The 13249-nt window shown below is 46.1% G+C and overlaps 1 protein-coding gene across 1 annotated transcript in view; it reads right to left on the bottom strand.

Annotated features, from left to right (window-relative positions):
- DNHD1 (dynein heavy chain domain 1) overlaps positions 1-10742 on the bottom strand; it is a 78264-nt gene extending 67522 nt beyond the window's left edge. The window contains 4 exon segments of the mRNA XM_007102994.3: positions 1463-1573; positions 1653-1856; positions 6500-6673; positions 9937-10742. Of these exon segments, the coding sequence (XP_007103056.2) occupies positions 1463-1573; positions 1653-1856; positions 6500-6673; positions 9937-10433 (986 nt within the window). The 5' untranslated portion in view covers positions 10434-10742.
- Between the last annotated feature and the right edge of the window lie 2507 nt (positions 10743-13249).

The raw sequence follows: 13249 nt of genomic DNA, 5'->3' as shown, positions 1-13249 counted from the left end.
TTTACAATTGTGTGTTAGTTTCTGCTGTATAACAAAGTGAATCAGCTATATGCATACATATATCCCCATATCCCCTCCCTCTTGTGTCTCCCTCCCACCCTCCCTATCCCACCCCTCTAGGTGGTCACAAAGCACCAAGCTGATCTCCCTGTGCTATGCGGCTGCTTCCCACTAGCTATCTATTTTACATTTGGTAGTGTATATAGGACAGGTAGGTTTTAGAATCAAAGGTGAGGAACCTCCAGCTTCCCTATGGGGAAGTTTCATCCCTTCATGAAACTTCAAACTTCATTATTCATTCCCCAAACAACCACCCTGAAAAATCTACATCTCTAAATATCCTTGAAAAAATGAAGGACGCCCCCTAATAAGCAGAGGATGACCATAATGAGTATAATTTATTCAGTACCTATTGGGGCACTGAACGTGGTACTTTATATTCACAATCTCATTTAATTCTCACTACAGCTGTGAGTAGCAGAAATCTTCCTCTCTTGTTTTCAGATCAGGAAACTGGGGCTCAAAGAGTAAAGTCCCTTGCTAGTGTTCAGGACTTTAATTCAGATCTGTGCGGCCCAATTATGCCATGATGATTAAGCTAGACTGGAGGATACCTAGAGCAGAGGTTGCAAACTGGTAGCCCATGGGCCGAATTCAGACTGAAAAGGTTTTTATATGTACCACTAAGAGTTGGCCAGCACAGTGTTTTGATAAAAATTTTCACTAACCAGGTAAAATTGAGAGATTTGACAACAAAATGTGGATTCCCAGGTCATCCTTAAAAAATAATGCGGCTGACACACTGGACCCATATTCCCCATGGCAACAGTCAGTTGGAACTGAGTAGTGGCTGTCCTCTTTAGGTGCAATCTCCAAACTGACTGCAGTCCCACACTCCCTAAAGTCTTGAATCGAACCCACTGCATTTCTTCCATAGCTCCTCCTTGGGACCTGTGGGCATCTGAGCTTGCAACTCCTATCACAGAACATAACTGGAGTGGTTGAAGAGTTGTGCAGAGAAAGCAAGAAAGTACTGAAAATAGGAGTAACTAAGCTTTTCTTAAAAAAAAAAGAATCCAAGTAATACCATAGTAAAAGCAGAGTTTCAAACACCTGCATTATCATCCTCAAATCTGATATTTAATAATTGTATGATCTGGGGCAAGTTGATGTAGAAATTAATTAATACATAGAGCTATGTTCAGAATATATTATTCAGAGAAAATAACTGGTTACTTAACAATATGTAAAGTATGATCACGTTGGTATATGTGATGGAAAAAAAGACTACAAGGATATGCAACAAAATGTTTGTCATGGTTATTTGTAGATGGTGAGACTGAAGATTTTTTTCCTTTGTGCTTTTTCTTTGTATTTTCCAAATCTTCTACAATGAATGTGTTGTTACTTCTTGTAAAATAATTTTTTAAAGTTCATTGAAGTTGTGTTTGGAAGACCTCACCTGCTAATATGGAGTAGCCCCACTCCAAAGTGGGGCACGGCAAAGAGCAGATGCTTCTCTAGGAAAGTCCGGTGCCGGTGCAGCCTCTGCAACTTCACACCCTTCTTCCAGCTACAGATCAGAGGGCAGTGACAGTGGCTGTTGCTCTTTGTGACACTTCTTCCCAAATCCCATACCCGTCATTACCTACCAGGCCAAGGCCTTGCGTAAGAGGAAATACTTGAAGAACGGAATGAACTGGAGCTGTTGCCAGAGGACAGAGCGGTGGTGCCAGGTACCCAGCGTCATTGCCTCACTGCCCTCCACAGGATGTACGTGCAGGACCCCAAAGGGAGAGAAGATGTAGTGCTCAGAATTCACCTTGTTGGGTGGTACCACCATCAGGCTGTAAGGTCTTTAAGAAAGGACACAGATCAGTGGGAGCCTTGCAAACTTGTGCAGACTCCAGGGAGGGACAAAAGGAGGACAGGAAGGGGGAAATAAGGAGGCAGGAAAGAAGGCAGAAGAATGTGGGAAGAGGGGAAAGAGAGCAGAATGATCTTCAGACCAGAAAGATGGAATATTAAGAAGAAACAGAAGCCAAAAACAGGTGGGAAGAAAGAAAAAGACCCCTAGCCAGTCCCAAGAAGTTCCTATCTCCAGACCCAGAGAGCTAACATCCCATCGAATCTAAGACGCCATCAACTGTAAGCTCGCAGCATTTTAAAAATTATTTATTTATTTATTATTTAATTTATTTAGGCCATGCCAGGTCCTCATTGCAGCATGCATGCGGGATCTAGTTCCCCAACCAGGGATTGAACCCGCGCCCCCTGCATTGGGAGCGAGGAGTCCCACCCACTGGCCGACCAGGGAAGTCCCAAGTTGCAACATTTTCTTAGGAAATGCTAAAATTAAAAAATGCCGCCAATGTGATATGCCACCAATTTGTAAGATGCATCACAATTTCAGAGATGTTGAAATGTGGAAAAAAATGTGCATCTTAGAAATGATAAAATATGTATATCCCTAGATGCTGAAATAACATGCAGAGATAATCAGGGAATGCTGTTTGGAGTAACTGAGAACGGGGAAAAGCAAGAGTAACTAGAAGACTAGACACAGGCCAATAAAGAGGAAAACTGCCACCTAGTGAACCAGACAAGTACCTCCAGAGCCATCTTAAAATCCTACTAAGTTGTCTTATTTCAAGAAAACGCACCTACATCCCACATTAAATACAATTTATATGTAACTATATAATAGTTGTACCTAGTTGCAGAAAACTAGTTGCCATAATGCTATGTTTGGGCACATTTAATAAAGTATTTATTAATTTTTAAAAATATTTAGTTTTGGCTGCATCGGGTCTTAGTTGTGGCACGCGGGATCTTCATTGTGGCATGCGGGATCCTCCGCTGTGGCACAAGGGCTCCTCATTGTGGCGCAGGGGCTCTCTAGTTGTGGCACGTGGGCTTAGTTGCCCCGTGGCATGTGGGATCTTAGTTCCCCGACCAGAGGTCGAACCTGCGTTCCCTGCATTGGTACCACTGGACCACCAGGGAAGTCCCAAGCATTTATTAATTTTTATCTTGCAGGGTTTTTTTTCATAACTTGGAACCAGTAATATTTTTCAGCACTAAATATATTTTTAAGCCCTTTAAAGGCAGTGTGTCCCAGGTCCCATGCATATAATGCCTAAAAGACGAAACGGCCCTTCTCTCTCTTGCTCTAGAATACATAGCAAACGACTCAAGGGCATTTACATGGATACCAGAATAAACTCACTAAGTCAAGTCATATAAAAACTCAAGTACTATTATCCCCAAATTACAGATGAGAAAACTGAACAAAAAGAGGTCATAACTTTGCACAAGGCAGTTAAGGAAAGAATACAGGATTTAAAAACCAAATCTACCTGACTCAAGCCCCCTCTCTTAACCACTGGGTCATTTGGCATCCCACAGGATAACTACCTACCCTAACTGAAGCCTGACTTCCCAAGGGAACACTCCTTCCCCTGTGGCCTTCTTAATGGAGGCTACTCTTCCTGCACAGGGCCAGGAGTCAGGGATAGCTGAGCAAAGACTCTAGGGAAGTGAAGGAATATGTTCTCCCCTAAGTATAAATCAAAATCTAGGACAGGGAGTTCCCTGGTGGCCTAGTGGTTAGGATTCCGGGCTTTCACTGCTGTGGCCCAGGTTCAATCCCTGGTCAGGGAACTGAGATCCCACAGGCCACGTGGTATGACAACAACAACAAAAAATCTAGGACAAATACAAGAAAAAAATTTTTAAATAAATTTATTTATTTTATTTATTTATTTTTGGCAGCATTGGGTCTTTGTTGCTGTGCACAGGCTTTCTCTAGTTGCAGTGGGTGGAGGCTACTCTTCGTTGTGCTGCATGGGCTTCTCATTGCAGCGGCTTCTCTTGCTGCGGAGCACGGGCTCTAGGTGCGCAGGCTTCAGTAGTTGTGGCATGAGGGTTCAGTAGTTGTGGCTTGCGGGCTCTAGAGTGCAGGCTCAGTAGTTGTGGCGCACGGGCTTAGTTGCTCCGCGGCATGTGGGATATTCCCGGACCATGTATCGAACACATGTCCCCTGCATTGGCAGGAGGATTCTTAACCACTGCGCCACCAGGGAAGTACCAAGAAAATTTTGATCAATGCAAATACTTTGAAAGAAAACCTGGTACATGGCAAATAAATAAAGTGAAACAAAAAATGCCAGTTTCCACTTTTGCTGATGGTGCACTTGAAATTTGGACCAACACTCCCACTTGAGAACAACTAGAAAAACTGGGCAAAGTATCTGGATAAAATATGAAAATCATCAGAGAACCCACAAATTAAATCCCCTGGGCTTCCAGCTGGGACCCTGGTTACAACACAGGTTGAACCAGAAAACACCTCCCACCTCCCTCCTTGGTGTGGGCCCCCAGCTGCAACTTCTGCTGTTTAGCTTTCTGAGTCTGTTGAAAGCTCAGCTCCTCTTCTCCATCTTTCAGGAGCATATAGTAAAACTGACACACCATTGCCTCTACTGGAATCTCTGGGGAAAAGCAGAACCAAGTGCGAAACTCACTTCACTGGGTCCCTTCTTTGACAGATGCTGGCCCTGTGATTATTCACTGCCTTTTTAGTTCGCTTGCTCATGGTTTCTTGTCTCTCTCTGTGCCTAATTGTCTTTGATTGTGCTGCTTCTCTGACTATGACTGAGCTGATAGTTGAAAGCCCTAAGCTTGTAATTTTCTTTCTGTAGGCTCTCCACCATGGTCAACAGGCATCTCATCCAAAATTGCTACCATTACTATCACTACTGCCTGACAGTCAAGTGTAGCAGCCACTAGGTGTCAATAGGTAGGTTATCACTTTCAACCACAGGGACTAATTAATTGTGATGACACTATAGGTCATGGATTACTAGTATACTATTTCCCATTCACAAGGAGGCTGGTACTGTCCAAGGCCAAGGACATTACCAAAATAATATCAAAATCCCATATTTGAGGATTGTTTCCTGGGACCACTCATAATATCAGGTACTATATCAGAGTCTGGTCAGGAAAACAGAAATTGCATTAGGAATTTCAACAAAGTGAATTTAACGGAGAAAATGTGTTTTAGAAAAAGTGTTATAGGACACCTAAAAAGCAAAAAGGGAATACTAAGTGCAGAGACAATAACTGCAGGAAATGGATGCCAGCCCTAGAACTAGAGGAACAGAAGGAAGAGGTTTCTCTAAGAAGGAGATGCTGCCTGGCTGTTACTAATATATAAGGAGTTTGGAGGGGCGGGGGGTGCCTTGCAGAGCGGTGACTCAGAACTCTGATGGGAAGATGCTATCCAGCTGGCGTTGGTCCCTCTCAGGATCAGAGGAGGCTGATTCAGAAACTGCCAGCTGCTGCCAGAGTGAAAGACATGGAGAGCAAGCAAAGGAAGGACAAAGTCCCTTCTCCTCTTATCGTGCTGTCCAGTCTCCTTCTAGCATCCCCTATTAATCAAACCCAACAGGAAGCTAGCTGAAAAAGGAGAAATGAAGTTTGCAGTCCCAGCCCCAGTATTACAAAGCAGGGAGAGAAGAGCAGAACTAGAGCCAAGAGACAATTGCTTAATAACTGGCACAATGCTCTCAGTGAACTTTCGTTAAATGAACTGATCAGTAAATCAATGGATGGTACAGCTCATTAGTGCCACCTAAGTTCGGGAGAAAGAGGTCAGCGTATGCAGGAAATAAGGCTCCCTGGGAGTGGGTATCAGATACTGTTTAACAGTGTGGACTTCTGAGTTAAGACAGTTCTAGGTTTAAGTCCTTTTTCCATCACTTACTATGTGGTCTTGGACCAGTTACTTAACCTCTCTATGCATCAGTCTATTCATCTCATATATGGAAATAATAATGGCACCTATCTGGTAGGTGGGGATTAAATGACACATGTATATAGGAAAGCTTGATTAATGGTAATTGTTATTGTTATTTCTGGGAAGAGGAGAGACTTGAATAAAGCATTTAAAAATACTAAGATTTGGATCTAATGGAAGAAAGTGAATGAATGCCTCTCAAGTCATGTGGATTGAGACTTGTTTTTATCGCACAGAGATAAAATTAGGATGAAAATGTAGAAGTTAAAAGAAAGTAGTCTAAGGAACAGGATGCCTTGCAAAACACAAAGCTTCCCTGAGAGTGTAAAGATTTAAACAAACACCAGGATTCTTGCACTGGAGTTAGAAGAGATCACCATTAAATTCCCTTCTGAGGCGATGACCAAATGTTTCTATCACTCTAAGACAGAACAAAGAAGACAGAGAAAAAGGTAGAAAAGAATGACTAAGACAAAAAGCTATGAGAGCAAAGGGGAGCAAGAGAAGGTGAAGAGTGGAGAGGAGGCTGAGGAGAAGGGAAGACAGAAGGAAACCAGGAGACAGAGGAGAAATGAGAGGGGAGAGGAGAAAGATAGGAGAGGAACGGGTCTGGAGAGGAGGAGGACGGGGAAGACAGCACGGCAGGAAGTCAGGGAGCAGGAGGAGTAGGACAGGGGTCTAGGCATGCGCTCTCACCGAAAGTAGCGGCTGGGAGCCACGTTGAGATAGAGGAAGTGGATCTTCTTCAGGTATCTCTCTGTCTTCATTACGGTCATTATCTGGCTACCCAGGAGGGAAGTCTGCGGTAAGAAGCCAGTGCTTCTTTTTTGGAAGATCTCCTCCTCAGGAACTTCCGAGTCAAGCTGAGACCTGTATGATAAAAAATCAGGAGAGAAGAGACAGAGCTAAGTGGTCAGGTGGCCACTGTCAGCCAGTGAATGAAGGAGCTAGATCAGGTGCCTGAGAGGACCTGATGTGACCTTGTCAGAGCCTGTCGACCATCTACACCCGAAGGTTCACATACTGAGCAAATACAGTCCATGAGGAGATACAGTCAGGCAACTATATTCGTATACCTGTGTGTGAATAACCTCTCCCTTTCTGATAAGTGAATAATCATTCTGGATTGATTGTGATTACTATGACGCCAGTATTACATAATACTGAGTAAAAGTAATGGGAATACTTGGCTGTCCCAACTCATCACCTTGCAAGCCCACGGTCCTGGATTTCTTCTCTCTGGCAGCCTTCCTAACGTTCTTGATCTCCTATCTTTGCCCCCATTATACCTGCTTTCCAACCCTGCGTGATCTCCATGCTTGTGATTCTTTCTTACTCTTCCTCCATCATCACCCAACTTCCAGCTTCACATCCATCTCTTCCCAGCCGGGATCCGATGATGCATCCTTCAGCCCAGTCAAGCCTGCACCAGTACCATCAATCTTCCTACACTTCTACCACACCAGTCGATAAAATTGGTATTAAAATTAATTATTCAAGAAGCCAAAAGTCAATTACCTGGACTAATAATTTTGGTTAGAGCACAAAAATCAAACAAACCAAATACTCTCTGAAAAATTAATCAGTCAAACTATATTCGTGTCATTAATTGACCCAAATCTAGATCAACAGAACAAGTTACCCCAGGGATACAATGCAATCCTATTCTAAAGTTCACATCAACAGTAGGGTTTATGATTTTGACGTCAGATCAGGACATCTTAATGGTATAACTGCTATTAAAGATTCATTTCCTCAGTAATTAAAGTGCTACATGATCTAAGTAGGTTCAGAAGATCTCGGAACAAAGGAATATCATCTGCTCCTCTATAGATTCCTCGTGTCCAGTCTCACCTGTGGGCTCACTCTGCTCGATGTCTCAGTACAAGTCCGCAGGGAGCTACCCCTTGCAGTGTCCTCAGCTGCTATTCCAGGCCTCAACCTACCCACCCCCCCACCTATGCCCAGCCCTGCTGAGCTCCCAGTCCCCTCTCTGCCTCCATCTCTGCCCAGGGAAAACTGAGGCCCTCAGCCATGAAATAACTCCCTCAAGTTCAGCTGCCTTTCCGCACATTTATCTGTACATATTTCCATCCTAATCTTGTCTCCTAATTTGCGAGGAAGGAGTGAATTTCTTCTCTGCAAGGCTTGTTCCTCCATTTGTGCTCGAGATCACTTATCCTGTCTTCATGATGTATTTTTTCTTTTTTTAAGATTTTTTTTTTTGATGTGGACCATTTTTTTTAAAGTCTTTATTGAATTTGTTACAATATTGCTTCTGTTTTTATGTTTTGGTTTTTTTGGCCCCGAGGCATGTGGGATCTTAACTCCCCAACCAGGGATCGAATCCGCACCCCCTGCATTGGAAGGTGAAGTCTTAACCACTGGACCGCCAGGGAAGTTCCCTTCATGATGTATTTTCAATCTCTTCTTCTTTGACTGTTAGCCTATATTTATTCATTCGCTCTACAAATATTTATTGAGCACTTACTTCTCAAGCACTGTCTTAAAGACTATAAACATCTCTCCATTTTTTTGAGTCCTACTCAGATACCACTATTCTTTCAATCTGCTGTCCTAATCTGTCTCTTTCCCTTTCAAGCCAAGCTTCATGAAAGAATAACAAACGTGATTTCCACTTCTTCACCTTCCATTCACTCCTGTACGCACTACAATCTGCCTTCCTCCTCAGAAAACTCCACTGAAACCACTCTCACAAACCTCTTCCTTATTGCTAAATTCAATGAGTATTTTTCAGATTTTTCTTACTTGCCTCGGTAGCACTTAACACTACTGACTGCTCCCTCCTCCTTGAAACTTTCCTCTTTATTTCACCTCCTAATCTTCAAGATATTTTTTTTAACCCTAATCTAAACCCAAACTCCTCTGATGTGCTTTCCCCACACACTCCAGAGAAGCAGCCAGGGGAAAGGCAGTGTTCTTTGATTTTTATAGCACTTAACACAAATTGTAATATTTTACTTAAATCAACTTACTTAACCTCTATCTCCCTTAACTAAGCTGTAAAACCCCAGGGAAGAGCTTGAGTCTATTTTACCACTTCTGTATCCTCACCATCTAGCAGTTCCTGATATATATTTGATAACCAATAATACTTCTTGAATGTATCAGTGCCTGGGAGGCCAGTCCTGGGGAACATGGTACAAATTAAGTCACATTAGCTAGGCCTCAGAGGTTTACCGCCAGCTCCAAAGAGAGGACAAAGAACTTGGCTTCTTGCCAACATCTCAGCCCATTTCTCACTCAAGTTAGGTTCCCCCCGGAAAGGAGACTTATACTTAGGGCACAGGGAAGATCTTTGAAAAAGAAGAGTCTGCTGGGGTTACTGAACGCATACACTGTTGGCACTGGCCACCTGTTATCAGGCCCCCAGGAGCCTGCCTATCTACCTACCATTAAGACTTCAGGAAAAACTTGACCCAGGCATTAATTTAGAGCAAAAACTTAGAAAGCCAAGCTAGATTAAAGGTAAAACTACCCTTCGTCCCAGACAGTGAATATGTCACAGACAAGCTGGCCAGAGGACAGGGAGAAATTCCAAGATTAGAGTTAGAGAACTCTCAGAAGAGGGGGTCTCTGTAGGCATTCTGAAACCCTGAAGAGAGCAGTGAGAGCCAGATTGGGGAGAAGATCCCCCCTCCAGGGGCCAGGATTCCCTCATTTGCAGGGCAGGAAGAAGGCTCTGGAAGGTCAGAATGAAAGTCCTATCTGTCAGTGCTGCCAACTGTAATGTGCCTTGGAGCTGGCTTAGTTCACACAGACATGAGTGGGAAGGGTCCTCAGACAAGCACTCACCTAGGAGCATCCAGAGGGAAGGACCTGGATCAAACATCCAGCACCCAGCCCTAGGTAGGCCCAGAGGCAAGACTCAGGGGTTACGAACAAGTGAGAAAAACAACTAAGCACTATATGAAAAAGAAGTCTAGAAACTCTGGAAACTCAAGCTATTGTCTGAAGCTTTGGCTTCCTCATCGTTGACTTTTGATTTTCATTCATTTCTGCATTTCCCTATGGGGATTAACACTGAGACCACTGGGTTTATTTTGCAGACAGAAAGGAAGAGGGTTCTTTCTCTCTTTTGCTCAAAGTCCCAGACTAGGTCCCTCACTTACTTAGTCTCTCTTCTTCCGACAGGCTCCTCTTCTACGTTGTCACTGTCACTGCTTTCATACTGTACAGGGATGTCCGTCGCTAGTGCCAAGGGCAGGAGGCTAAGGCCATCAAGCCAGTGGGCCTCTTCCAGGGCCACCTCAGTACCAACAATACCCAGGCTGTGCTGTAGCTCAGGCAGTGTCAATGGTCGTAGCCATGTGGCCAGCCCCTCCTCTACTTGCTGCCCTCCCCACCGGGCCTGCACAAAAGGGCAGGCTGGGCATGGGGGCCCGTGATGGAACCTCTGCTTCTGGGGATAGCAGTCAACATGGGAGGTGCCCTCTAACAAAGAGGTGTCTCGGGGAAAGGCCTGGTCTATGGCACCTAGCAGGTCCAGCTGGAGCTGGGCCTGGACCCAGGGTGCCCAGTGGTACAGCCGCTCCAGGAAAGGCAGCAAATCAAGGTGACCAACAAGCAGCGCACGATACGGAGGCAGCAGACCCAGCACTGCGTACATGTAGTACCAAGCTGCAGGGCTGCCATCCTGCAGCACTGCTGCGAACAGAGTTTGGAGCTCGGCTACCAGGAGCTCCAGCACTGCAGGCCGCCCTGGCTGAGTCACTGCCTTCAGGAACTGCCTCTGTTTTCCCTGACAGGCCCAGGGCTGCTCTGCTTTGTCTAGGACACCTACAGAGTGCTGAGATACAAGGGCTTTAGATGACGCCTCTTCATCCGAGACCAAGAGGAGCCAGGCATTCAACTGCTGTCGAACTGACCCTGCCCACTGCTCAGGATCCGACTGCCAGTTCCAGGTTCCTGGTTGCTGGATCTCACCTGCTTAGTTCAGCCCAAGAGAGGGCAAGAGAAGGGGGCTTAGGCTCTGGGCAGGGTCAAAGGGATTGGGAGAAAGGGGAAGGGAGGGCCTTAGGACAGGAAAATGGATGGAGCTGCAGGGCAGAGCTAGACCAGCAGAGGGCCTTTCCTGAGACCCTCAACCGACCCCACAGATTCCCCCCAAGACTGGTAAAAAGCAGGCCCAGGACAGAGGTAGGGCCCTCCCTGCACAAAAGTCCCCTCCCACTACCCAGAACACTGTCCCCTCACCTGGCCTAAGGGGCACAGGAGGCAAGGGAAGGGAAGAGAGCGGCATCTGCTGGTGAGGTTTCATGGGGAAGTGCCTGCTGGAAAAATGGATGAACTTAGACTTGGGTCCTAGGCACAGGCTCACTCTACTCACAGCCACCTCCACCCAGAGACTGGACACACACGTGTGATCACTTGTAGACACAAACACCGAAAGGGCTCACTCAGAGGACCTTAGAACAGCAGGGAACTGTCACTGCGACTGGAGCCTGGCGATCGCCTGAAGGGAGGAACAGGTCGTCACTCAGAGGCAGCAAAGCCCCAGTCCCATTTGCCCATGGCTGAGGGATGTGTTGAGGACAGAACGCAGAGGAGTGGGTACAGAGAACTACTTGGTTGGATGGAGTGGGGTGCGGGGTAGAGCGGAGGGGGCCGGGCTGGAAGGAGGAGGAAAGGAGAAGAGGAGGGGAAGGGAGGGGAGGAGGATCCGTAGGAGCACAGGAGAAGGGGACATGCCTGGGGGCAGTGGCGAGAGTGGGTGCCTTGGGGGCGGTGCGGGGAGCGGTGCGAAAGGAAGCTGATCCCCAGCAGCAAACTCACCCGCAGCCCCACCCCTCCCAGCGGTTGGAACAGTTACAGGATCGCTTGAGGCCCGAGCCTCCTCCTTTGAGAGAGCGGGTGAAGCCAGAAAGGGGCGGGGCCTAGGGGGGAGGGGCCGAGCCCAGGCCGAACCTACAGGCTGCCTACCGGCCTTGGGAACAGGCCATCTGACCGGTTGGGTCTGGAAAAGAGCTACGTGGTTGATTTGGGGAAGTCGCAATCCTGAGGGCCTCGTGGGCAGGTGTAACGCACGTGCCTGTTTATCTATTACTGAGCTTGTAAGCTGCCACGGGCACCAGCAAGCTGTCTTTGGGACACTCCCCAACCCAACACCCACTTGCTCGTATCCTCACCCCCTGCAAACAACCCAAACAAGACAAACTCCGTGATCACAGGGAGCTCAAAATTGGGTTTGGAGGTGGGGGCAACGCCTGAATGATTACAATGAATAGAAATTCAGCACGTGATAGAGTCCCACCTCTGCTTTATAAATCTGATAAGAATCCCAAACTTAAAAACTTAAAATGTCCAAAACCAGACTCCTAACTGCCTCCCTCCCAAATAAACCTGTTCCTTTCACTGTCTTCCCCATCTCAGTAAATAACAAGTCCATTTTTCCAGTTGCTTGGGTCAAAATTTAGCGTCACCTTTGGCTCCCCTCTCCCCCCACACACATCCCATGTCTAATGCTTTAGCAAATTTTGTTAAGCTATAGCTTCAAAATACATCCAAAATCCAACTATTTCTCACCACCCTAAGAGCTAAACCTTGGTCTAGGCCACTATCACCTCTCACCTAGATTATTCCATAGACTTCTAACTGGTCTCTTTGTTTCCTCCCTTGCCCCTACAATCTGCTCTTTTCAGAGCAGCCAGTGACCTTTTCAAATACAGGCAGATCCTATCACTCCTCTGCTCAAAACTCACTAATGCCTTATCATCTCATTCCCTCAGAAAAGCCTAAGTCCTACACAGCCTACAAGTTGCTATCTGATCAGCTGGCTGCTATGTCTGTGGCCTTTTGTCCATCTATCCCTATTCACACCACTCCTCTGTGCCTGGATCACACTGAGCATGCTCCCCCCACCCCAAGAGACTTCATACAGTACATCTCTGCTTACGGTTCATTTAGAAGACAGAGAAGTTTTCTGTGGCTGTGTAACCAACTGCCACAAACTAAGCAGCTTTAAAACAACATCCATTTAGTATCTCACAGTTCTGTACATTGATGCCCAGCATGGCCTGACTGGGTTCTCTGCTCATGATATCATAAGCCTGAAAGGTCAGCTGGGCTGAGTTCTTGTCTGGAGGCTCTGGGGGAAAATCCTCCTCCAAGCTCATTCTTGTGTTGACAGGATTCAGTTTCTTGTGGTTGTGGGACTGAGGTCCCTGTTTCCTCCTGGGCCTCAGGGGCCACTCTCAGGTCCTAGAGGCCACCTGTCTTCCTTGCCATATGGCACCTTCATCTTCAAACCAGCAACAGGCCTCAAATCCTTCTTATGTTTCAAATCTTTCTAACATTCTCTTCTGCAACCAGCCAGAGAAAACTCCCTGCTTTTAAAAAGTTCATGTGGTTAGGCCAGGCCCACCCGGATAATCACCCTTTCTTACAGTCAAGTATGTCATATAATACAACCTAATTACAGAAGTA

The sequence above is a fragment of the Physeter macrocephalus genome, chromosome 16, assembly GCF_002837175.3.
Source record: "Physeter macrocephalus isolate SW-GA chromosome 16, ASM283717v5, whole genome shotgun sequence".
NCBI lineage: Eukaryota > Metazoa > Chordata > Mammalia > Artiodactyla > Physeteridae > Physeter > Physeter macrocephalus.
Note: the sequence above shows the minus strand (reverse complement) of the source record. Positions and strands in the feature narration are given on the sequence as shown.